This window comes from Temnothorax nylanderi, unplaced genomic scaffold, assembly GCF_030848795.1.
Source record: "Temnothorax nylanderi isolate EJ_2023f unplaced genomic scaffold, tnyl_v1.0 TNYL_tig0039_pilon, whole genome shotgun sequence".
NCBI classification, from domain to species: domain Eukaryota; kingdom Metazoa; phylum Arthropoda; class Insecta; order Hymenoptera; family Formicidae; genus Temnothorax; species Temnothorax nylanderi.
The window spans coordinates 1,084,391-1,109,352 of record NW_027249101.1 but is presented as its reverse complement, the minus strand read 5'-3'; the positions used below and the strand labels follow the sequence as shown (position 1 = coordinate 1,109,352).

At 36.3% G+C, this 24,962-nt stretch overlaps 1 protein-coding gene across 17 annotated transcripts in view; it reads right to left on the bottom strand.

Moving 5' to 3' along the window:
• Window positions 1–24,962, bottom strand: part of Cac (calcium voltage-gated channel subunit cacophony) — a 179,929-nt gene that overhangs the window by 24,662 nt on the left and 130,305 nt on the right. For 11 of the 17 annotated variants that reach the window (XM_071704211.1, XM_071704197.1, XM_071704206.1 and 8 more), the window contains exons 12-23: window positions 23,531–23,743; window positions 22,875–23,302; window positions 22,103–22,410; window positions 21,407–21,586; window positions 20,562–21,125; window positions 19,997–20,342; window positions 19,485–19,649; window positions 14,058–14,168; window positions 7,002–7,085; window positions 3,559–3,675; window positions 3,298–3,363; window positions 1,223–1,314 (exon numbers count right to left, since the gene is read on the bottom strand). In XM_071704211.1, the coding sequence (XP_071560312.1) occupies window positions 1,223–1,314; window positions 3,298–3,363; window positions 3,559–3,675; window positions 7,002–7,085; window positions 14,058–14,168; window positions 19,485–19,649; window positions 19,997–20,342; window positions 20,562–21,125; window positions 21,407–21,586; window positions 22,103–22,410; window positions 22,875–23,302; window positions 23,531–23,743 (2,674 nt within the window). Of the gene's footprint in view, window positions 1–1,222; window positions 1,315–2,593; window positions 2,686–3,297; window positions 3,364–3,558; window positions 3,676–7,001; window positions 7,086–10,560; window positions 10,672–14,057; window positions 14,169–19,484; window positions 19,650–19,996; window positions 20,343–20,561; window positions 21,126–21,406; window positions 21,587–22,102; window positions 22,411–22,874; window positions 23,303–23,530; window positions 23,744–24,962 lie in introns of all 17 variants that reach the window. The other 6 variants (XM_071704198.1, XM_071704213.1, XM_071704214.1 and 3 more) reach the window with 5 other exon arrangements.

Below are 24,962 nucleotides of genomic sequence, written 5' to 3'. Positions count from 1 at the left end.
CTGTACTACAAACAACCCCAAGTTAGTATTTTTAATCAGCACCTTATTGCAATTGCAAAAAAAGTTAAACTAAAAAGTTGCAAAATTTCATGCGATATTCTGGCGAACTAAGACATTGCCTCTTTTGCAGCACATGTTAAATTTAATTTCTATAATCTCCTCAGTCCTTTAATAAAATCCTAAATTTAATAAATTGCTATATGCATCCTACTTGTATATAAGAATTATATAGAAATAAATAAATTAATTAATTACATAAAATAAAAATCGATTATTAACTATTTTTCCATGTTAAATTTGCTTCAATGTTATTATTAATAATTTTTTAACGAGCAGTACTTTCATATATTCTGTTTCGAGACTGAGGAGAAACAAACAATTGGGCCCAGTCCTCTTGCAAGCGCGTCATGCATAAGGCCCTGACAGTTTACGCAACATCAAAGGCGATACTAGATACTGCGAACTTAATACGGCGAACTCAATTCTACACGAGGCTGCTGTGTATTATTCTGTTTGCTCTGAATATGCCGTGTCATTTAGTCTGATTCTGCTTTTGTGCTCGACTTAGTGCTGGGAACTTTACAGTAATACGTGGTTGGATCGAAGCGAAAAGGCCTGCTGTGAACATACATCCGGAAATAATACGAATTAAACGATTAGAAGACTCCGCGATACTCGTGATAATTGGGACGCTCAACGTGAGAATGGCATAAGTTGAGAAACGACTTGACTACTTTTGGACTGGAGGTAGTATTTATATTTTGGCTTGAATGTAATTTTAATAAAATGTCTGAATGTTTTTTTTTTAATTTCGATATATAATTAAATAATCTTCTTGGATATATTGTAGTGGGAATGTGTAAGAGAAATTAAAATCTTTTGAAAATTTTTCCACATCTTAAACAAAATAAGTCGACGCAATCTATTTTTGCAATACTTGCGATACATGACCAGTGCCACGTAAGCAATTCCATTAATTAAATCCTCGTTACGTGGACGTCACCAAAGATCAATCTGCTTTCGCATCACAATCCGAGAAAACTTGGATCGTCTTCTGCATCGTGCTCTCGCAAATCGTGACAAAATGATAAGTGATAGGTAGCTTGCCGCAGAGCGTGAAAGCTCATTCGATCGTTTTTGCAAAATCGCGCTGACAATCGCGTGGCTCAAGGTCAATAGCTAAACAGTTAGCTAGATTCCTCTGGCGTGGGGCGTTACTTACCGAAAAAGTAGCATCAGACCTTGTATGAAGCTTTGGAAATTGTTGTGCTTGGTAATAGAAGTATCAGCATCCAGCGCGATGTTACCGAATACCTGAGACCCACAGAAAGAAGAGGGCCGCAGCCAAAAGGCACGAGCGGCATTACAAATTTGCGTCACCAAATATATATGCTGGTTTTTTTTTTCTTTAAGTAATAACGGAATATCGAACGGAAATAATTGGAATGTCCTCTGCTTTCCTTCTCGCTGGATGACCACCATTTTCGATCTTTGTATCGCTTCGATCACAGTATTTTGTGTATGCGGTTCTGTATATAATGTAGTATCATAGAATTCAATTCTAACTACAGTTTCTCATACTTTTTCTTTCAACAAGTACACGGTGTACTCGAGAGAATTGTGATTAAATTTATGCGTTAAAACAAACGGTCAAATTATTTACGTCCTTGAAAACTCTGATTTATAAAGGTTTCTTCTTCACAAGTTCTAATAACGGCAGAACATCAGCTAATAAATCAATATAAGTTTATGAAAAATTATATATTATTTAAATATATATATATATATATATATATATATTATGCGACACAAGTAAAGTACTAACTAATAATTTGTAATAAAAAATTCATTCTCTCAAGCACCACCTTAATCAAAACTTCAAGACTTTAACGCAGGCATCACTATAAGAAACAGACTTCTCTATAGGGCTTGTTACTAATTGGGATGAGTCACAACAGATTAACACGTCGAGCAGCTTACTCTCGCGTTACAGCTCATGCCAACAAAGCATTACTCTAGAGGTAAGTTACGACCACACTTTTATATATTAATATTCCCCTCGACTTCTCGCTCTACGGTCGACGATGTATCTCCCATCAGTATCGCACGAGATCTTTAACGGTGCTTCGCCGAGGGCCGGAAAAGGACGGCCAGTGATCGATATTTTGCGCGTTCATAATATTATATTTTTACCAAATAACTGCTATAAGCGAAATTGAAGCGTCATAAAACATTTAAACATTGAAGGCACATTTAACAGTTTTTTTTTTATAATGCACGACCGATACGAAAGTAAATATCTTTCATGCTTCCGTGACATCGTAGGGCCCTCTTACGATACATATTCTGCGAAACATCGTGAAAGATCGCGATGATAAACCAGCTGTGCACCAAAATCGTTCCCCTCTCACGTACGAAGATAAACTTTAAGCGGACAAGTAAAAAAAAAAATTCTTTTTAATTTTAAGAGAAGGCAAAGCCATTAGCTTATTTCAGAAGCTGTTTCTTCGTACGAAAGGCAAATGACAATTGGTCAGAGGTCGTCTCATTCGTCACCGTTCGAACCGGCAGTCAATCTAGCTGCTCGACTCACCGAAAAAGCAACATAAGACCGGCGAAGAAGGACTGAAAGTTGTTGTGATCATCGATCGATGTTTCCGGATTGTTCGATATATTGCCAAAGACCTGACAACGGACAATTTCAGGGTCACTTAATGGCCACCGGGGGGATCTGCTGTCTGTCACTTAAAATTCCCAATCTGCAAGGTTGCGCGTGCCAGAAACTATTTCGAGATTACCTCGACGTTTCTCACCCGACTCAAAGCTGAGATAATTACATGGCTCTCGCTTTTAGCGAAATCTAAATGACGTTGCACGTTAGCGGTAGTAATTCCTTTACTTTGTCGACATTGGCATTGATCTTGAAGATCATCGGCCAAGTATGTCTTTAATCAATTCAAAAAACTACTATTTTTTCCGTACAAAATCAACTACCAAAAACATCTTTTCTATGCGAGACCAAACAATCCCATATCTGTTTCCTTCGTGTAGAATATATTAAGATAATTATTATTCGGCTTATATCTATTTCTGTATAATAATAAATTTAATCTTGTAATATTTTTTAATTATAACTTTCTATTGCATTAAACTTTTAGATCTTGCTGTCAGTCAATTAGTTGCTTAAATGATCATGTTACTTCAATCCTGCACCCTTCTGCAGCCCCCAAAAGTGCATTTAATGGAATTCGTAGGGACTTCCCAAAGAAATCGAAGCAACGGAAGAGGGATTCATACCTGCATACCGATGATAGCGTAGATGAAGAACAGCATCGCTATTAGGAGACAAACGTAAGGCAGAGCCTGAAAGAAGATAGATTTTTATTATCGTTATCTCGATAATTAATCGTAGCTGTAGAAATTGATGATATAAATAAGGCTAAATTTACAATTGAGAATGCTGAATAATAAGATTCGAGATAATAATTGTCGCACGTTAAATTGAAAATAATGCGAGTCAACGATAAAAAAAATCAGGATTTAATTTAACGTGCTTACTTTGAAGGATTGTACGAAGGTCCAAAGTAAAATTCGTATCGTGTACCCCTGCCTGAGTAGTTTGATCAGCCTGGCGGCGCGAAAGAGCCTCAGAAAGCCGACGTTGATGAAGTTCTCCTGCAGGGGACAGAGGAAATTGCACTTAACCCCACAATATACCGACTCCTTATTGCGCGCCAGGACGGAGCTTCGTACGTGCAACGTTTCGGCATTGCATACCAACGCGTCGAAGGATATATCAATCCTTTCGGCGTGTTGCATTTCCCTATCCTCGGCGATGCACGAACGAAGCTGTCGGAGTGAATTGACACTTTCTCGCTGGATGTTAAAAGGAGGGCGGCAGTAAAACCTCGTTGAAATTTCAGAAGACCTTTTTTTAAGAACGCAAAATCACCGCCGAAAAAAAGGTGGAACTAATTGTAATAGAGTCACTATAATAACTACTCATAATCATAATCATAAATAATCATTAGTATTATTGTAAAAATAAATAGGATATTTTTTTAACAAGCAACTAATTGTATTTCTGTTATATTTCAGTAGATTAAATTAGTGGTTTTCTTCTTTTTCCTTATTAAAAATCATTCTTGTCTTTATACGAATTTAATTTTTATATCAATACAAGTATAAGTAGATTAGTTCCAAATTAATGCGTTCGTGTGATTTAATTAATTAATTAATTTGTATATTAATACAAGTTTAAATGGATTAGTTCTAAATTAATGCGTTGACGATTCTCAAGTTTAATTGCATACATTAATGAAGAATTATGTTTTACTATAATAATTGAACTGTTTTTAATTATTGTAACGCAATTACGTAATGAATTCGTTATTATGTTAACCCTTTTGCTGTAACAATTGAACGTCCGATTGTTGCGTCGAAGATTCTTAATCTAAACGAAGACGATTAATAAGTCGAGATCGAAATAGATTAGACACCGCATCCATATGCCTTTAAAATATTGTCTGGTAATGTAACTACAGTGTATAACGACTATCTGAATTTGTGATATTCAGTGTTGTAAAATGTTCGAGACTGTTAGTGTAATACGAATAGTTGATGTATTCTGAAAAGTACATGCACAGGATAAATAAACGGGATAAAAACATATTGACCTAAAAAATGACTTTTAGGAAGGGCCTCGAGAAAAAGAAAATACTATTTCTGAAACTGTTCTCGAATTTACCAGTAGAATAAATTCGCTTGGAATGGAGTAAGATCGGTAGATATTAAGTTCAGAAGGTGCGAATCACGTTAATAAAGACTTTAACACAACTAATTTTACAATCACTTAATTAATCAATTACAGGAGTTTGACTTTGAGAAGCGGCTGCGGAAACTCTAGCCGACTCTAGCGAACGACTGCGACGATCGTCGCTCCGTTAGTTCTTTTATTGTCTCTGACCTTCCAGAAGGTACCTCGTACAGGGATGGGTATTACTTTAATGAACCTTCTAGAAAACCAGAGACGAGTTGCGCGAATGAGCGTTCGCCAAATTACGGCTTTTAAGCAGCGAGTGCTCGTAATTGGGCGCCGCGGCCGCGGTAGCGAGCGCCGTGGTAGGCTCAAGCTTGCGGCGCGCTCACGTGGCGGGCGCGAGCGTGCTAGCGTTGCGTCAAGCGATCGGAAGCGCGCGCTCGCTTCCAGCGCTATTTATCGACCGCGATTTTCGCGGCTTTGTACAGAAACCCAGTTGTCTTTTTGCAAATAATCGGAAATAAAATTATGTTGATTATCATCACCATTTTACCACAATTGTTGCTAATATGTAATATTGTTATATGTGACAATAATAACATATAAAGATATCTATATTTGAAATCATAATTGCAGCTTTTCGAAAAGGAGTCACAAAGAAAAATTTATTATGGATTTCTACGCAGAGAAACTAAATTTAGAGTTGCGGTATTTAATATTAATTCTGTACTTGCAACGTCATAACTTCCTTCGACTTATGTCGTCAACGTAAAAATTAGATAGTAATTTTATACCTTCTTTTCTAGCTGGCTACCAGTGAACAGTCTGATCACGTCCCTTAACTGGTCCTATTACAGAAATATGTGAGATTGCGAGATTATTCCATCCCCAATATTGAGTTTTTGATCGTTCAACTCTTGGCATTTTATACAATAAGAGCAGAAATACTAACGACTGGCAATCAACATTGGCGATGAGTAGCTTCGTAAGCAGCTCACTTTGATATCAGGACCAATACTCACTTCACGATAATTCTATTCTGTACTTCTAAGACATATCTTTATGAAAAATATTCTGCAAGCGGCAGGCAGCAAATATACAGATTTCGACACAAACTTTTTACTGGATATTTCTTTGAGATTTGCAAATCAATATTATTCATATCCTACACATATTATCGGCTAGATTGTAATCGCTACATCAGTGGAATCGAAATAACATCACTATGTGATTTGGAAGGAATCTTACGGCAATACCCTACACGGTATTTGCTCCTTTCCTTCTTCCAAACTACAACTGACATTCGTCAATCTAAGTCACAGAATATCAGATATCACAGATATAGAAAGAAATGTTCCTAATACGAAGAACGGACAGGATTTGTATCGGGAACATGTTCATGTTTATGTATACATGTACATCTGTATGTATGTACAGCTGTTTTACTATATATTAACTGCGTAAATGTATACTGTGCAAATGTAGCGATGTACAGTGTGATGTATGTATGTAGCGTATGAATGCAGCACGAAGCTAAAAGGTAATACAAAAGTACTTCGGTTGTCGTAATTTACCTGCTAGCTCGTCACACGGGTTTTGCACGGCGAATCTAAGTAAGCAGCAAAAGGGTTAAACGAAAAGATAAAGGTACACATCAAGCAACACTGCCGCGACGATTAAGGGCCATTATCATAAATGCGTGTTCCGACGAAAAGCGCATTCCGACAAATTCGTCTCGATGGGAATTAATCTAGCATGTTGAAACAATCGCGGTGGCACGATATTCAATTTTCTCTTGCCAAAATTAAAACACCCTTTTATCCTGCGATAAATGTATAACATTATTTTCTTCAAATCTTAAAATATAATTCTACGTTTTAATCTTGATAATTAAACGTTCGTTATAAATGTGATCGAAATGTTTTTTTTTTCTATAAAAATTTTATACAATTATGTTATATTTGGCATACACAAATGTACCAAAACGTAAAACATCTCATCTAGCTCGTCCACACTATGATCACTTTTATTTGCGTCAACATGCAAGATCCTGACATTTGGCGCGACTTCATCGGAATAACTTCTCATCGGAGCAAGCAATCATAATCACAGCCTAGCCTCGGGTTTCCTGAGAGATTCCCGATTACATGTGCATATACCTGGAAGATTTCTATTACGGGTTTTAATAGCTAATTAACACACTTATACTCTCTTTTCTGCTACTTTCCGGTGCTCTACGTACCCCGAACTCGATCACGAGAGCGTCCACGATGCTGCCGATCACCGTGATGAAGTCGAAGGTGTTCCAGGCGTCCTTGAAGAAGTTCTGCTCGCGGGAACAGTTGAAAAAATTGATTAGCAAAGTGGTCTCATCGTCTCGATTGAGTATTCATTTCTACTACCCCAAAGCTCGCTAAACAGCTCCGACACGTTTTCCATCGCAACAGATGCAGATCAAAACTCAAATAATTATCGGTATACGATTCTGTACACGAGCAATCAGAATCAGAATCAAGACACCATGAAGAGTAAGAATAAAAAAGAATTGCCAAGAAAAAAGATTCGAATGCGCAATTTAAAAAAGGAATATGTAGTCGATGAATAAAACAGATGTTTCTTAATTTCTGATATAAAATTATGTATTCAAGAAGTATCGCTCTAATTAGATTTCATGCCTCCACTTCGTGAATATGAACGAAAATCTATATAGAAGATATAGTCAAATATAATTTCTTTCAGAAAATCATTTTGTGATATTTTTCATAAGAATATTTTTTAAATCACATTACGTATATTTAAGATTTCTGCGTTGATATATTTAAGATTTCTTACCTTTCTGTCGCTTATTCTAATAAAAAATCATTTAAGTATAAAAGAAATAACGTATGCAAACTAATGCTTCATCGACGAATGATCTATTGCTGTCTGTTTGATTCTTTTATAATCTTCTTATCCCTCGTCGTGTCTTGATTTGTATAATAATAGATATCAATAGCAAGCAAGTAATTATTAACATGTTCAGTAATCTACTGAACGAACTTGGGAGTAGCTCGAGTGTCTGTGAGATGTTTGCTTAGCTACCACTAGAGAAGAAACTACGAGTTCGACTTCGAAATACAAAAAAAGTATAACACAAACTGCTTCTTCTGAATGTACGCTATTTATTTTGTGTAAGAGTGCCTGTGTACGTGTGTTGTGTGCGTGTCCGTGTTCGTGAGCACTCCTATTATGAACGTAATACTTATTAGATTGAAATTCTGTAACGTGTGCCTTTCTGAATGGTGCTCCTGAATGTTGTAACGATCGTTGATCAGATCTCTTCGTCGTAAAATAGTTTCAAATTACTTCTGTTTAATCTTTTGTGACGATTAATAATTTTATATTATTTTAAAATGTAGCAAACTACTGCAGTAATTATCAAAAGTAACAGTTGTTTATTTTACAAAATGTGAGCTCTTGCATTTTAATATATAATGAATTTAATATAATTTATCTAACTAAATGATTAATAAAAGATATTTCTACATGATTTTCATTGTAAGTTTTAGTCTTTTCATTGTTTGTACAATTACGATGGAACAATGTATAAATACTTGTAGAATTTATGAAGACTTGCAGAATTTCAGATCCATGAAGACGAAGACATCTGCTCGCAAAAATTTCTTTTAAAGCGTTTAACCAAATCACACGCTTTGGTGATCGATGATCGGCTATAAGTGAGAGGATCTCTTCTAGAAAAGTATCTACGGGAACATGCCGGTAATAGCAAGCAAACTAGAGAGAGAGAGAGAGAGAGAGTAAGAGAGATAGAGACACGCGAACTTGATATTCAACATTTTTCTACTTTCGCCAGAAAATAGGAGTTGTCAGTTGGATATTACGCAGTATGTTAAAAAAAGCAATATTAAATTAATTATCCAATTTCTATAAATTTCTTGTATAAAGTTCGCATCAAATAGTTCATTTTTCGATTTTCTGACGATTTTTCCTCAGTGAAAATGTAATTAATCGCTGCTTTTGTTTAAACTATTTGATTTGCAGTACTAGTTTTTAATAATTATTGTATAAAAATTTAAAAAACAATCTATAATATAAAGGAAGATATCCTGACTGACTGACTGACTGACTGACTCATCAACGCCCAGCCCAAACCCCTGAACCGAATTTTTACCAAAAGTATATGAAATAGGGGTAGAATTTTCCGGGGAGTGCCACTATGTGTATAGTTTTTTGTTACCGATTTTCTGGAAACCGGTTTTTCTAATTTTTCTAATTTTTCGGGAAATAATTGACCGAATCTCAAAGAATTATAGATCACATGTGTACAGTTTTTGTTATCGATCTTTTTAGAAACCGGTTTTTATAATTTTTCCAATTTTTCGGGAAATAATTGATTGAATCTCAAAGAATTATACATGAAGTAGGGGTAGAATTTCCTGGGGAGTGCTATAAAGTGTACTATTTTTTGTTACCGATCTTTTTGGAAACCGGTTCCGAATGACCGAATCTCAAAGAATTGTACATAAAGTAGGGGTTGAATTTCCCGGGAAGTGCTATAAAGTATATAATTTTTCGTTACCGATCTTTTTTGAAAACCGGTATCTTTTTGGAAATCGGTTACGAAATTTTTCCAATTTTTTAGGAAATAATTGAGTGAATCTCAAAGAATTGTATACGACGGAATTGAACTTCAGTAGATAAAAAAGTAATATTTTTCAATTTATAGCATTTTAGAGAGAGAGAAAGAGAGGGGGGAGAGAGAGAGAGGGGGGAGAGAGAGAGAGAGAGAGGGAGAGAGGGAGAGAGAGAGAGAGAGAGAGGGAGAGGGAGGGAGAGGGAGAGGGAGAGAGAGAGAGAGAGAGAGAGAGAGAGAGAGAGAGAGAGAGAGAGAGAGAGAGAGAGAGAGAGAGAGAGAGAGAGAGAGAGAGAGAGAGAGAGAGAGAGAGAGAGAGAGAGAGAGAGAGAGAGAGAGAGAGAGAGAGAGAGAGAGAGAGAGAGAGAGAGAGAGAGAGAGAGAGAGAGAGAGAGAGAGAGAGAGAGAGAGAGAGAGGGAGAGAGAGAGAGGGAGAGAGAGAGAGAGAGAGAGAGAGAGAGAGAGAGAGAGAGAGAGAGAGAGAGAGAGAGAGAGAGAGAGAGAGAGAGAGAGAGAGAGAGAGAGACTATTTGCGTGTTTTATTACATATATCCTCCGGGGCGAAGCCCGGGTAACCAGCTAGTCGTTTTATAATTAATCAAAGAAATCAAGATTTTAATATCTACTTATCCTTTAGAAGCTTAATTAGAGTTATTTAGAGTTTTTTTGTTTAATTAAGCCGTTTAATAATAGTTCTATTAATTCCTTATATTTACTAATGTTAAAATTTGATACCTAGATTTCTAACATTCGAATTAAGGAAATTCATTGATATAATAATTTTTTTTAAGTGTCCTGTTTTCTGGCAATTGCTACCTCTTAATACCCATTCAAAATACTAGTAGAAATTTCGTATATCACACACAAGTTTACTTTAAATCTTGATAAGTCTACTTAAGAGTCTACTTAAAGGTACTTTAAAGGTACTTTTCATTTTCGCGCTAAACAGTTTCGCGATGTCTCGACGTGTTCCCTTCTGTTCCTCTCGCCAGTTTTTAGGATCCCCACTTTCTTCACGGAGAATCCTCCGACCGGTAACATCACAGAGAATCAATGACGACCGGTGAGTGATGTTGGTCTCGATGAGAATTACAAGTGATAAACATTTGCAGTGTGAGTCGAGTGAGAGTGAGATGGAATTAGAGTGATTTAAGAGGCTTGTTTATACCTTGCATCCGAAGGCGACGAGTTTAAGGATGCACTCAATGAGGAAAAGGAAAGTGACGACCATGTTCACGACGGTCAAGAAGTCCAATAAAACTGGCGGCGCTTCGTGATACTACAAAACATGATACACCCAACACACAAACGTAACACAACCCAGACTCTCTAATATTTCTTTGTGCGCCCTGCATATATATCTATACGTATATCCCTTCGTCCTTTTTTTTTTAAATTAGTCTCTGTATTCGATTGCTCCCTCCATCTATTTTTCTCGTCCGAGTTGAACATTGCTACTAAATTGAAGAAAAGATATTTTTTTTTCGTCCACAAGATAAACGTTACTTAACCGAGAAATGTTTGTTTATTATTGTTGTAGTTCTATATCACGGTGTGTAAGACCGTGTTCTATATAATTCGTAATTATAGTTTTCATCTTTGTATTTTTTTTTAAATCTTTTCCTTAAAACTTCCGAATTAAAGGTTCGTATTTTAATTGTAAATCCCCAAAATGTAAAACTTTGTAGGGAAAGATAAATTTTCCCATCAACTTTAACTGCTATCTTGTAGATCGTCAAGTTGCATTGCCTTTGCATCATATATTATATTACATTATTATACCGTAAATAACAGAGACATAAAGATTATATTGTATATCAAAGTACATCCAAAGATATTACAAATACACATTTATGTATAAGATTATTTTACAGATTGCTTTAATGCAATTATCCATTATATAACCGTTTCATAAAATTATTTCTAATCAAACTAACCAAATCTGATCTCTTATTTTTTTTATTTATTTATTTTTAATAAGAAGGCATCTCTTCTCCCTGCCAAGTTACCAAGCAAGTCTAACCAATCTCTCACAGGGTGATTTTTCAAGAGACACTTGTCATACGTATGATACGTAAGTCTCGATCGGTGTGTGTGTACGTTGAATACGATGTTCAACTCCGTGTGTGCTGAGTGTGTGCATGTGTGAGACAGAAGTTAATGCGTTTTCCCACAACACAATGACATGCGTGCGTCAAATAGGAGCGAGGAGCGCTTTTGCGGCTTTAGTTTTGTTGCGATCACCATAAATCATCGTTTTCATCGTTATCATTATCATCATCACATAATCATCATTATCATCATCATTATCGTCATTATCATCATTATCGTCGTTGTCGTTATTGTCATCGCCGTTATAGTCATTCCCAACCCAACAATACGCAATCATAATAATTGTGATGTACACATGCGAGGATCAAAAACATATCAGCTCGTGCAAGTGATCACGTGCGAATGCAGGCAAGACGGGCAAGGCATGCAAGGGATGTCAAAATAACGACGCTTTTTTTATGTACATCTTTCCTCGACATTCAAGACTTCCTCTTGGATTAATTTCCCGCCCGTTCTCGGTTTGAAAGTATTTCGAAAAATCGAAATGACGAACAAGAAAACAGAATACACAGAAGATAGAGTATGAAAAGAAGAAATATAGACAGAAAGAAAAAGAGAGAGAGAGAGAGAGAGAGAGAGAGAGAGAGAGAGAAATAATAATAAAAAGAAGAAATAGATAGACAGAAAGAGCAAGAGAAGGCAGACGAAACTGAAAATAACCCGATTGTAAGTGAGAGTTATGTTCTCAATTAGTCATGTTTGAGTATCTATGAGTGCCATATGAAGGTTTGTGATGTATGAATCTTTGAATGTCTGTATATTTGTAAGTGTAATTTTGTACTTCGTGTGTTAGTGTAAACTACATGTTAATTAGAACTCTAAGAGCGCATTTATCAGTAAATTATGAGCCTTATTACACATCTTTCATCAGATATAAAGCGTAATTGTAATAAAAATAACACAGAACATTAAATTTTCGCGGAAACTCATTTGAAAATATTTAATACTACGATCGAATATCTGTGTGCATGTGTGTGTGTGTGTGTGTGTGTGTGTGTGTGTGTGTGTGTGTGTGTTTTGGTTGTGTGTGTATGCGCGTGCGCGCGCGTATAAATGTGTGCAAACAATCGATAGACATCGATATTTTGCAAATATCCGATCGTAGTGCGAATTTTTTCAGCATCTTGTATAAAGTCAGTGTAATTGGCTTATTGTGATAACGGGATAAAAGAAGAATAAGTTAATATCATAAAAAAATAAACAAAAATAAAAAATGCAATTTTAAATTTACAATTAATAATTTAATCCTATCATCGTGTTCAGTGTGATTATGAATGTAGGGGACTTCTGGGAAGATTTGCATTGTTTCTGCTTATAGCATTTAACGTATAAATACATTTGTGATAAATACATTTTATATCCAATTAATTTATTTGTCTTTTTATTTTGTTTTTGTAAAACTTTGATTCAATTATATTGATTGTGCCTGATTATTATCTCCATATTAAAGAGCCACCAAAAATTTTCTTTTGAAAGTCAAGGCCTCAGATAGCCATAGTAAATAAAAAAATATAAAATTCACTAAATGAATAATATGACCCAAAAAAACACATACGGCTTGGAAACACCGATGAAAATGTTGTATTTTCCCATTTAGCATCGAATCATTAAGAAACATATTCAGACTTAGATTCGGAAGTGAGAATAGAGGCGTTCAAGTGCCTTAAAATGCATTTACACTTCAAGTCTTCCCAGATTGCCCTGAAGCTCGATTACGTGTACAGAGCTGAGCATTTTTTTTTGCATACTAAAGTACTTGTAGAGTTTATCTGTTGATACAATCCCAAGTTCAGAACAAGAGTACGAGTAATAAAAAAAAATACAATTTCTATCTAAATCTTGCAGCTATATCCTTGCACAGTGGGGCACCATCGAAAAAAAAAATACAATTCTAGTTCTATCGAGATACATATCTATATATTCGTACGAAGGTATATTGAGAAATGGAAACGCTACAACTACTCCGACAGCATCTAGCGCTTGTTCAGCCCTGCGCACAGAAAGTTCACTAAATAGTATACTCTATATACTTGTAGAGATATACACGCGCGAGATAGAGAGTATATGTACGGATATCTCCGGAGTACCGAAAGTGTCCCGATATTGTCGTATTGCTACATCGGTACTCGCGAAGAACCGCTTCTAATTACCTTCTAATAAGCGGCACTTACCGGGCGACGCGAAAAGTGGCTCTCTCGCAACTTTCCTCCCCTTTTCACTAAAATTGTTACAGCATTCTGATATTGTTTTATTAAGAAATTAATGTTATATACGTACTCAAAATACGTTCAACATTGAAATTATTTCAATGTTTTATTAATTATCTCGACAATACGTTTATGTTGCGCGATACGACTGTCAATTATTTCGACAGCGCGGCGGCGAAGAGATTCGGTGAATTTCTTCAGGCCTTCCGATTCCGGGGAACGGTCACGAGGAGAGCCGCCTTTCGCACGACTCGACTTGGCGAGAGTTTCGAATTAAATCTCGCTTTATTCGGAATATACTGAGAGCTCGATTAGAGTGGGATGTTGTGCGGTATGTGGAGCCTACCTTCACGCCGAATGCTGCGATCTTCAGTATGCACTCGACAGTGAACATCCCCGTAAAGCACATGTTCATGTACTTCAGCGTGTTCTTGTACGTTTCGGTTTGCTGATGGAACTGCAATGCATACACTGACAAACACACGGCCGAACAGACAGACATACGTACGTACGTACAAGCCTAAAATCGCGTGTCTCGCGTAGACGAGACCTTCTTTCTCTTTTGCTTTCTTTCGACACGACCCTCTTCCCTCCTTCGATCACCGTGGATGAGGAAGGAAGAAGCGGCTCTGTTTCTTTTTTTCCACGATATTCTGTGCACCGATACATGAACATTCTGTGCTGCGCAATATATACCGTAAAACGGGGTGATCACACCAGCAGGATGAAAAATTGCCTTGAAAACAGAACGAAATATACTGTGCAATTCGGAATTGCAATTTGTGCAATTAAATATATTAAATAAAATTTATTTAGTTGTTTCTCCTGGTGATTATAAATTTAATATCACGGTTAAAACCGCTAATGAAATCAATATGCAATTATGTGCTTAAAAACGCGAATAATTTTATACAAAAAGTAATTATACATAAGAGAAAAGAATTTTAACTGCACATAATATTTACACATTTAACACGATAAACGCTTTGAACAAAATAATCTTAACATTTCGCGTGGAATTAACCTGCTAAAGCATTATCAACCCCTTCATACTGTTTTATTTGCATAGCGCTGTAGAAATTGCATCAAATACCAGAATCATGTCAAATAACATCAAGTGAATAAAGCTTCTCGAGGTAAGAATAAAAAAGTGTATAATAAAATTCCAAATAAATCGTTATGCTCGAGAATGATTCGCGGGTTTATGTTACGTGTCAGCTCTTCGGGTGTCACGAATTGGTACACAGTTTAGTCGTACATACGTACGGCGTGTAAGATAAAGTGCGAGAAATATATGAAAAATTACATATATGTAAAAACGTACGAGTGATGTACGTCTATTCGTATAAAATGTAGGGGGCCGAGAGGGGGGGACATTTTCCTATCGTCGTAAAAATTTATATGTGTACCATTTATATGTGAGCCTAATCGGTATGCGTGTACATTAAAAATGAAAACGTTTGCTCTCTTACATTCCTGCGATATCAATTCGTCTTTCGACGAGTGTGATTGCGTATGTCAACCATGTGTACGTGGATATAACCAGTACCATTACCTGCACTTCGCAATGTATATCTCTCTAATCGATCTGTTAACGGTGCTATGAGAGATATATCAGGCGTGTACTGACGTAAACTGATGATCGACTGGTCTTCTGGATCAATGGATTGTATATCGGGAACTTTCTGAATGACGGACTCCGTCGGACGCAACGACAAGAAGAAAAAAATTATTTAACGTAACACACAAGAAGTTTCGCGATAGTTTCTTTTCGTGTTACATCTTGTAAAAATTTAAGTGATAAAAAAAGAGACTTTAAACGTACACGAATATAAAATATATACGTTTTACTTGTGAGAAATCTGAGACAAAATAAAATCTAAGTTAAATTTCGAATCGTTACATTAATACAAGCGTTAAAATGTAAGCTTATTATTAAAAATAACGTTGTTGATCCTCTTTCTGCCATCATTTCCTACGGAGTTGTGGACCGTAGGTGGGAGTCAGTGTCTGAAGAAACTAGTCGAAAAACCGATAAAGATTGTGACAAACAAAAAGTAGGAAAAAGAGAAAGAGAGAAACGATCGGAAGATATGTAAAAGAAACAATGAAACAAAAACACTTAAAGTGAATGGATTTCCGGAACGAAAAGAGTGCAGTTCAATTAATGAAGGGATCGTCAGGAATTATGAACACTTTTCGAAGTGCTCAGATCTCTTTGCAATCTTCCTTTTCTTTGTGGAGGAAGAAGGAGAGGATGAAACGTGCGAACGTCCCGTGCAGAGTGTGTTTCTTGTCGCTGTAAAACACACACACACACATTCAGCAGATATCTAATATTGCTGTTTCGTTCATTTTCTAATATCGGTCGATTTGTGTCTTGACGGCAGCCAGCATGCGACACGCAGTTTTGCACGTGTGTGAGAAGTGCGGGTGGACACCCTATATGTATATGTATACACATACACATACATCGTATCAGCCGCCGCTATGTCGAACGAGAAGACAATCAATTACAATCAAAGTATCGTGCTGATTAATTTGCATTGTATTATATTATGGTAATAAATAAATGAATGTATTATTTACTATATATATATCTGAGAGAGATTAAAATATAATTCATTTTGTGACTTCAAAGTGAAACATCATACGTTATAGATAAAACAAAAACTGTAAGTCACAAAATATTGTTAATTATTCCCGTCAATTATTCCAATCACCAGATACTGACGGGCAACATATTTTCAAATAAAATACAAATACATAATACATAATTTTATTGATTTTATCATTTTATACATTTTATTTATTTTATGCTTTTATTTATCATTTTCTATTTCACAAATTTTTCCTTTCAAAAATTTCAAAAATACACATATTGCTTTTACAGCGCAATAATAAAATATTGTTGTCTCCTCGCTCGTGTGCAAGCGTGCCGAGCAACGTGAACACATCGTGTTTTACTTGATATGTGCTCTCAAGACCAGGTGCAGTGCGTGTGCAAGTGATCTAAACATTCTGTGTTTCTTTTTTCTCAGGCAAACAAGTCCGACCACAAATCATATAATTGGGCGTTGCGTAAGGATTCGAATTAACATAATGTGTATGTATGTGTGTGTGTATATATATATGTCTCTAATTCAGGCTCAGGCTATGATCTCGTTTAATAGAGACAGAGAAACGAGGGTAGATATTCATCTCGTGCGTTCAACTGTACTAGTTAGAGGAATTAGAAAGCAAATGAAGAAACTCAGATTAGAGTATAGGACTCGGCTCAAGACTGAAAGCGTGCGTGAATCCGTGTGGTCAGTTCTCTCTCGTCGAATCTAACAACGGTGGATGACTAGAATTTGAAAGCGAATCAAATTAAAGACAAAGTTCGCGGAAAAGATGCAGCGCGATTTATGGTAACAATATGTAATTACTAACAATCAGAAAAGTTAATAAAGCAGATAATAATATTCAGGGAATAAACTCTTGATTTGTAACTCGATTCAACATTCAAATCTATTCAACCATCGTTATTGATCCAATAAAATAAACAATACATAGGGAGAACAATATAAAAACAGTTGAATAACTAATTATTAAATTAGGAAAATTTTTGAGCGGTTCTCTAATAATTATGTAATTATCATAAAATCGTTAAAAAGTTTTGATTAGTTTTGTCATCAAAAACTAATAAATATACTATTTTTCTGTTATATCGAATTATAAAAAGAAGTACCATAAGTGAGCACATCTGTTAGTAATTTCATTACAATTGTAAATTTCTTTGCATTGCTTTTACTTAGCTAAAGATTCAATTACTTGATTTTAAGTATAAAAAACAAAGTTAATTTGCTATTTAAATTATAATATTAAATTAGATTTATTAAGTTATTTGTGAAAAAGTTGTGATTGTTATATTTCCTGAGAGAGATATCAAGAAGAGAAAATCAGACAGCTTACGGGCAGGAGTTAAGGGTGCTAAGAACAATTAACACGTGGATTCTCACGTGCAGGGCTTATAGACGCCGAAAAGGCGCAATCTTTCTCGGCACCCTGGTTTTCTAAGTCAGTTATACCAAGCGGGGACGAGTTGAGGTGCAACGCTTCACCCCCGTTACCAGTTAAAACATGGTATTAGCAAGACAAATGCAAGAGTCGAACGCACGTTGTATTGGTGTCTGTACATGTGTGGGGATTAGACTGATGTTCGAAAACGTGTTCCTTCTTCGCACGTCTTCGAATAAGTCTGCTTCGTCGAAGACAAGGACACAGCGGCAATCATGCAATTGGAATGATGGATCAAACAGAAATAAATTTTAAGATAAAGAAAAAAAATAATATGAAAATATACGGCGAAGTTAAAGCAGAATAATCAAATAAAAGGAAATTTTTATTTTATTAATCTTCAAAACATTGAGATAAGAGAATAAATTTATATTGTAAGTAAATAAATTTGTGTTGAAAGTAAGTATTCTATGTTGTGAGAATTATAAAAATTAAAATGTATAAATTACACAATGTACAAATTAAGTTTTTAAAAAGTTGCTAATTTTACTTTTTCAAATACTGCGATCACTATGTGGTCTTTAGATATTTATAGAATAATCGCAATTAACGCATTTTTATAACAAATAATCAAGTTTTATAAAAAATTATTTAATATTTTGAAGATTAAGGTATCATTGATTTACATTTGCAAAACTTATTCATCAAATATTATAAGGCATTAATTAAAATAAAAACGCAAGATAAATTCTCTTAAATTAAGTGAATTGCATATTAATTATTGTTAAAAAATATAACACTATACATTAGTCGTTCAATTATTAAAAATATAAAATATTTTTAGAATTCAGGAAACAAGGTGTAGAAACGAAAACAAAACTAACATTATGTCGTTCGAGAGGAAGAATTTTTGCTGGAAGAGTTTTCGGGGAACGGGATAAGATAAAATTCGACATAGCTGTGTACACGTATTGATAAAATACAAGGGTGATACAGTTATACAGAGAAAACGATCAGAGAAAAGGTCAGCAGGCAAGAGCAACAATGTCCTCGTACGTACATAACGTGATATGTAGACATGGTACAGTCATTCGGTATTACGTACTCTGCTTGGACATGACATATTCTCGTTTACGATCTCGCGTATCTTTGTTAACGCTAACAAGAGACGAGACTGTTTGTCGATTGGTTAAAGTTGCCGATACACCTAACGGGTCTTACGCCAAGAGAACGCGCGGATATTGAAGAAACTGGGAACGACAAGTATCGCAGGACGCAAAGATAAACGGGCGATACATCGCAATACCAGAACTGAGGAATAAGCAAATTTTTATTCCTAATTACTTTCTCTTTAAGTATAAAGAAAAGGATTTTTAGATTGACTCGGAAATATCTTATTTTGATTTTAAATTTAAAAAAAATAAAGAACGCTTTCTGCTGCTCGTGCATTCTGAAAAAATAATAATAATTTGCACTTATGCCTCCTTCGATTTGGAGCCGCGATATGAGGAATCGAAAACAAAGCTGGCCACGAAGTTTACAAAAATCCTTTCGAGCTACTTTCACCAGTGCTCAAAAGAATTTTTATAAATCTTAGTACGTATAAGTTTTATTTTCGACCACTCGCATAAGAAGATTCGTATTTCAGAATACTTTCTTCTTTCCTTACTCGCGTTTCCTATATCGAAGCTAATCGGGGAGAAAAATCGATAATCTGATTAATGAATCTCTCTAGAGAAATTATAGGGCGAGAGAGAGAGATCGTGACACTTACCTTCATCATAAGCAGTAATGTGTTCAATACGATGAGTATCATGATAAAATATTCGAATGGCGTGGATACGACTATCCTCCAGATTTTGTACTTTATGCTATTCCGCTCCTTCGGCATATACCTCTCGAGCGGACGAGCTTGTATTGTAAAGTCTATACATGATTTCTGAAAGATTAACACGGAATTATTAATCTCTTATTGTTGCTAGTGAAATTTCGTGCAATCGTATGTACTGTCTAAAATGCGGCATAGATAAAAATTAAAATAAATAAAAAATTAAAACATAAACGACAAAATATATTAAATACTTAAAAGAAACTATGATTTAAGAAAATTTTTTATATTTAGAAATAATTATTTATTAATGTATAATAATTTTATATATTTAATTTTTATGACGTATAGAGTGACTTCACATTCCTCTTAATTTATCCAAGTTTTCGTAGAGACAGCTAATGAAATATGGAGCGCACATAAAACTAATTCAAGTGAAGATGGACATGAGACATTACCTGATTCTTATCGATTTCACCGTCCTGCAGTTCAGCTTCTCCCTGCTCCTGGAACGTGATGATAATCAAGGCCACGAAGATGTTGACGAAGAAGAATGGAAAGACGATGAAGTAGACGATGTAGAAAATGGACATTTCAATACGAAAGTTTTGGATGGGACCCTTATCCTCGTACGTGGCCGCCATCGAGTTCTGGAGGATCTGCGGCCAGCCTTCGCCGGTCTGGACGGCGAACAGCGTCAGCATGGCCACCATCACGTTGTCGTAATGAAAGGACTGGGAGTCCCATTTCCGTTGCATGAGCTTCGGTAGCATACTATTCTCCTCGAAAACGAAGTATTGACCTCTGTCGCGAAAACAAAATTAGTCTCCATATCTACTCGCACCATTTGTAAAAATACGATTTGAGAATAGCAGTTTCTGCTTCATTCGTTCTTTTAAAGATTTATTTATGTCGCCTACTTATCGAGACCAATATTCTAGCTTTATATGTATTCTCTCCGAAATGCTTTCTTCGACAAATAGAAGCGAAAAGGCCGAATCAAATAACATCAATAATACTCACTTGCAAGTCTCTTTTGTATACTTGCTCTCGTCGGTGCAGAAGAAGAACTTGCCGTTGAACAGCTGCACCGCGATCACAGCGAATATGAATTGGAACAATATATACACTATGAGAATGTTAATGACATTCTTCAGACTGTTCACCACGCAGTCGAACACCGCCTTGAGCTTCGGCACGCGCTTTATTGTCTTAAGCGGCCTGAGCACTCGCAGCACTCGCAGCGACTTTATGGTCGAGAGGTTCTGGCCGGCCGAGCTGCCGGTCATGTAAAAGGCGAACGACACCATGGCGCATATCACTACGACCGCGTCCATAATGTTCCAGAACTCGCGCAGGTACGAGCCCGGGTGCAGTATGATGCCGAGGTCGATAATCTTCAGCACCATTTCGATGGTGAAGACGCCGGTGAACGCGTAATCGAAGTAGTTAAGGATCTCGTTTCTCCAAGCGTGTTCCGAAACGGGATCCTCGGCGGCTAGCGCGATACTCGACAACGATATTACCACCATTATGAAGAAGTCGAAGTACCGAAGGTTCACGACCCAGTGGGCGGCTCTTCTTATGCTGCAAACAGACAGTCTCGTTATTTCGGCGATGATATCGTTCTTAAGATAAAAAGAATAACATATATGTATATAATAGATATAATATATATTATAATATATTAGAAAATATCAAAATAAATAATAGACAATATAATCGCACTAGTAAAAAGTAGGTCAGGTGTACTCTTTAATTTATGTGCAAGTGTCAATTAATTTTATTGATTTAATAACATTATGATTTAGTACAATGTTTCGTATTCTTGGCGAGGATTACAGACCGATTGGATTATTATTACTTACGGATTCGTAGGGGACAGTATAAACATGGAGGAGTATGGCAGCATTGGTTTTGGTCCCGTGTCGTCGTCTTCATCCTGCCTCCTCTCTTCGGACGTCTGGGTTTCGACTCTTCCGTCTCTGCTGGAAAAGACGAGACGTCGTTCTCCACTCTGTGTCTCTCCATCAGTATTGCTTTTCACACTTTTTAATTTTACATTCTTTTTTAACTTATTTACATTATGTATTATCTATTTTTTATTAAATAATTACGAATAATTACTAATCAGTTTGTTTTATTACGAATAATTAATAAATTCGTTTCAATCAGATAGTCTTGTGCAAAATTAAGATTTGCGCAAAGTCACCAAATTTATCTCCAAGTTTCTGTGAAATTTCCTATTCTACCTCACATAGATATCACGAACAGATAAACTCGAGTTCAAGAAAACCGACTTCGTGCAAATTTTATTAGCGCGTCTTCTAAATTATTCTCAACTGCAGAATGTCGAAAATTTTTTTCTGCTACACAGAATACGCGAAAGTATATTATTCCAATTTTGAGTAGAGAATCTTCCATGAAGAAAGAACATCTTTCACAATTCATATTAATCGTAAAAAGTAATAATTCATTGTAAATAATATATGTTATTTGCTGCGATAAAACGTCAAGAAGAGACGAAATTTCTACGAATATAGCAAAAGGGGAGGATGACCTACAAATTCTGAGATGGACTTGGAGGACAGATTTCCACCCTCGGCGCGCTGCCGTCCCCGGGTCTCTGCAGCGACTCGATCTCCTTCTCGAGCTCCTGCAGCTGCTTCTCCTTGTCCTCCTCCTTCTGCTCATCCTCGGCGGCGCTCAGCTCTTGCGCGTTCGCGAGATTGTCGACGGCGATAGCCAAGAAGACGTTCAGCAGAGTGTAGTTGCCGAAGAGCACCAACACGATGAAGTAGAGCGAATGGGCCATGCCCTGCGACTCGATACCCTTGTACATCACTTCGTTCCAGTCTTCTCCAGTCAGGATCTGCATCATTATCATCGTCAATTACTACATCAGTCAGAATATTCTAAAAGGACGTCTAATTTTTTCTACCATTTACTAGACAATATACATGGCATTTACTCTCAATAAGATATTTAATTTTATAGCATCTGAAGTACACAAAAACTATACTTCTATCATATATTTAATGTTTATTTATATTATAAAGGACACGAATTGCATGTATCGGTTATCTTTCGAAAGCCAACGAGACTATGAAACAGATACTTTTCTCGCCAACGACGCCAACTACATGTTTTCACGTACTTAGAACAATTAAAGTGTATAAAATGCAATATAAAATTAGGTGATATTTGTGAAAGGCTCGAGCACAATTTATTTACAACATGATAAACAAAAGATTCATCATCTTTTACATTATTTCCATATTTAAAGTTCGGATTAAATATTTATTAGAATCGTAATAAGATTTGTGTTGTACTCACTTGGAAGACAGTGAGTAGTGCGATGGGAAAGGTGTTGAAGTTAGTGGGTGGCGTGCCGTCCTCAAAGTTGAATTGGCCGCCGAATAGCTGCATGCCGAGCAGCGCGAATATGAGGATGAAGAGGAAGAGCAGGAAAAGGAGGGAAATGATGCTGCGCATCGAGCTTAGCAGCGATATCACGAGGTTCCTCAGGCTCTTCCAATATTTGGTGACCTTAAAAATTCTCAGGAGTCTAAGGGCACGTAGGACGGAGAGGCCGAAAGAGCCGGTCCTCAGCTCGGACCAGATCACCTCGAAGATCGAGGCCGAGATGACTACGCAGTCGAAGCGGTTGAAGCTCGATTCGAAGTATGTGCGAAAACCGAGCGCGTAGACTTTTATAAACATCTCCATCATGAAGAGGCCCAGGAACACAAACTCTGCGATGTCTGCAAATAAAAAAAAAGAAAATTAAAAATTCTGGAACTCTTTTTAGCTCTCGAAGAGATTTTATTCTTTTAGATAAAATAAGTTTCCGTTATATCGACATTCTTCAGATCTCAGCGGGTTGATTGTCAAGGTATCTTTTAGTAAGCTAGTTTAAGCAGTCAAATTTTGACACGCTATGTGAGCCGTTAAATAGAGTAACAATTAAGTTTAAATTCTGCGAGACTCACAGAGAAACTTGGTGAGCCAGTCTGGCTGACCGTAATGCTCGACGGCCACGCAGACGGTGTTGAAGAACACAAGAACGATGACGAACCAGTAGAACTGCTGTGACTTGACGGAATTGCGCACCCAAAACCTGAACCTTTTCTCGGCCCGCCAAAATTGTAGGCACGTGCCCTGCTTCTTCACCTTCGACTTGAAGTAGGAGGCTCTCGAGAACCCTACAAAGTATAAAACACTTCTTTAGCGTAAGGTACAAGCATAAGGGACACTTAGAACACATTTTACAGACACCGGTCGACTGTTAATTAAACGGCATTAACAGCATCGTATACACTTGTATTTTGACGTTGTTCATAATAATTTTTGTTTGACTTGAGAATTTTTTTGCACTATGTCTACGTCTTCACGTTTCATACTACTTGCTAAGCTATTTCTGCGATTGTGAGTTCAAGGATCCAGATTACATGATCCAAAATATGATGTGATCTATATTAACTTAAAATTCTTTGAGATCTTTGAACATTGGGAATAGTGACATTCTTATAGAAATTTTTTTGGGGGAAAAACGCATATTACGATCAGAAAAGAAATCAAATACTTCTAGAATTATTTCGTACATCGACTGGAAGAGTTAGAAAATTTTATTTACCTCTCGGTTTAACGAAATATAGATGTAAAAATAGACATACAAAGTTCTATACTAAATTACTCTACCAAGCGGTTACGACTATAATATAACGATGCGTATGTATCATGGCTACTTAGTTACTATGTGTAGACTATGTGTCGATAGGCTGAGATTAGCCTATCTATCAAACTCTATAGGACGGGATTTGTACACTACTCAAGGGATTCAATTCCTCGTTTGACAATACTAGGTACTCTACTGATCTGTCAGCTTTAACTAGCTAAAATCATAATTGTATAATAATAAAAACATTAATCAGTATTTCACCATCACACGGTACACCTAAACAATGTAGAAATATTTCCGCCGGAAACATTGGCACTTAATCTCACGACGCTGGTATCAATCGTTAATCAAAATTCATCTCACGGAAAAAGAAAGATTATTACGTGTTGTAATTATCTTTCTCCCCCCCCCCCCCGTGAGATAAATTCTGATTCACATAGTATATATATTATTTCCTTGATTCAATTGCCTGGAAGAAAATTTGTAACAATGTTTGTGCGAATGTTTCCGGTCTCAAAGAAAATCTAATATTCATGTATCACCACACCAGCTAATAGAAGCAATACCTAAAAACAAAAATGAATTAGCTCCCGAGTTCTCCGATCAGTCTCTCGCGCAAGATCCGCGTGATCCCGAGTGATACATATCAGCCACAAAATCAGCAGCAAATCGGTCCGAATAATTACATAGAATGCAATAATTACATCCTCTACCACGAGTAATCACAGCCTACGATTTTAATA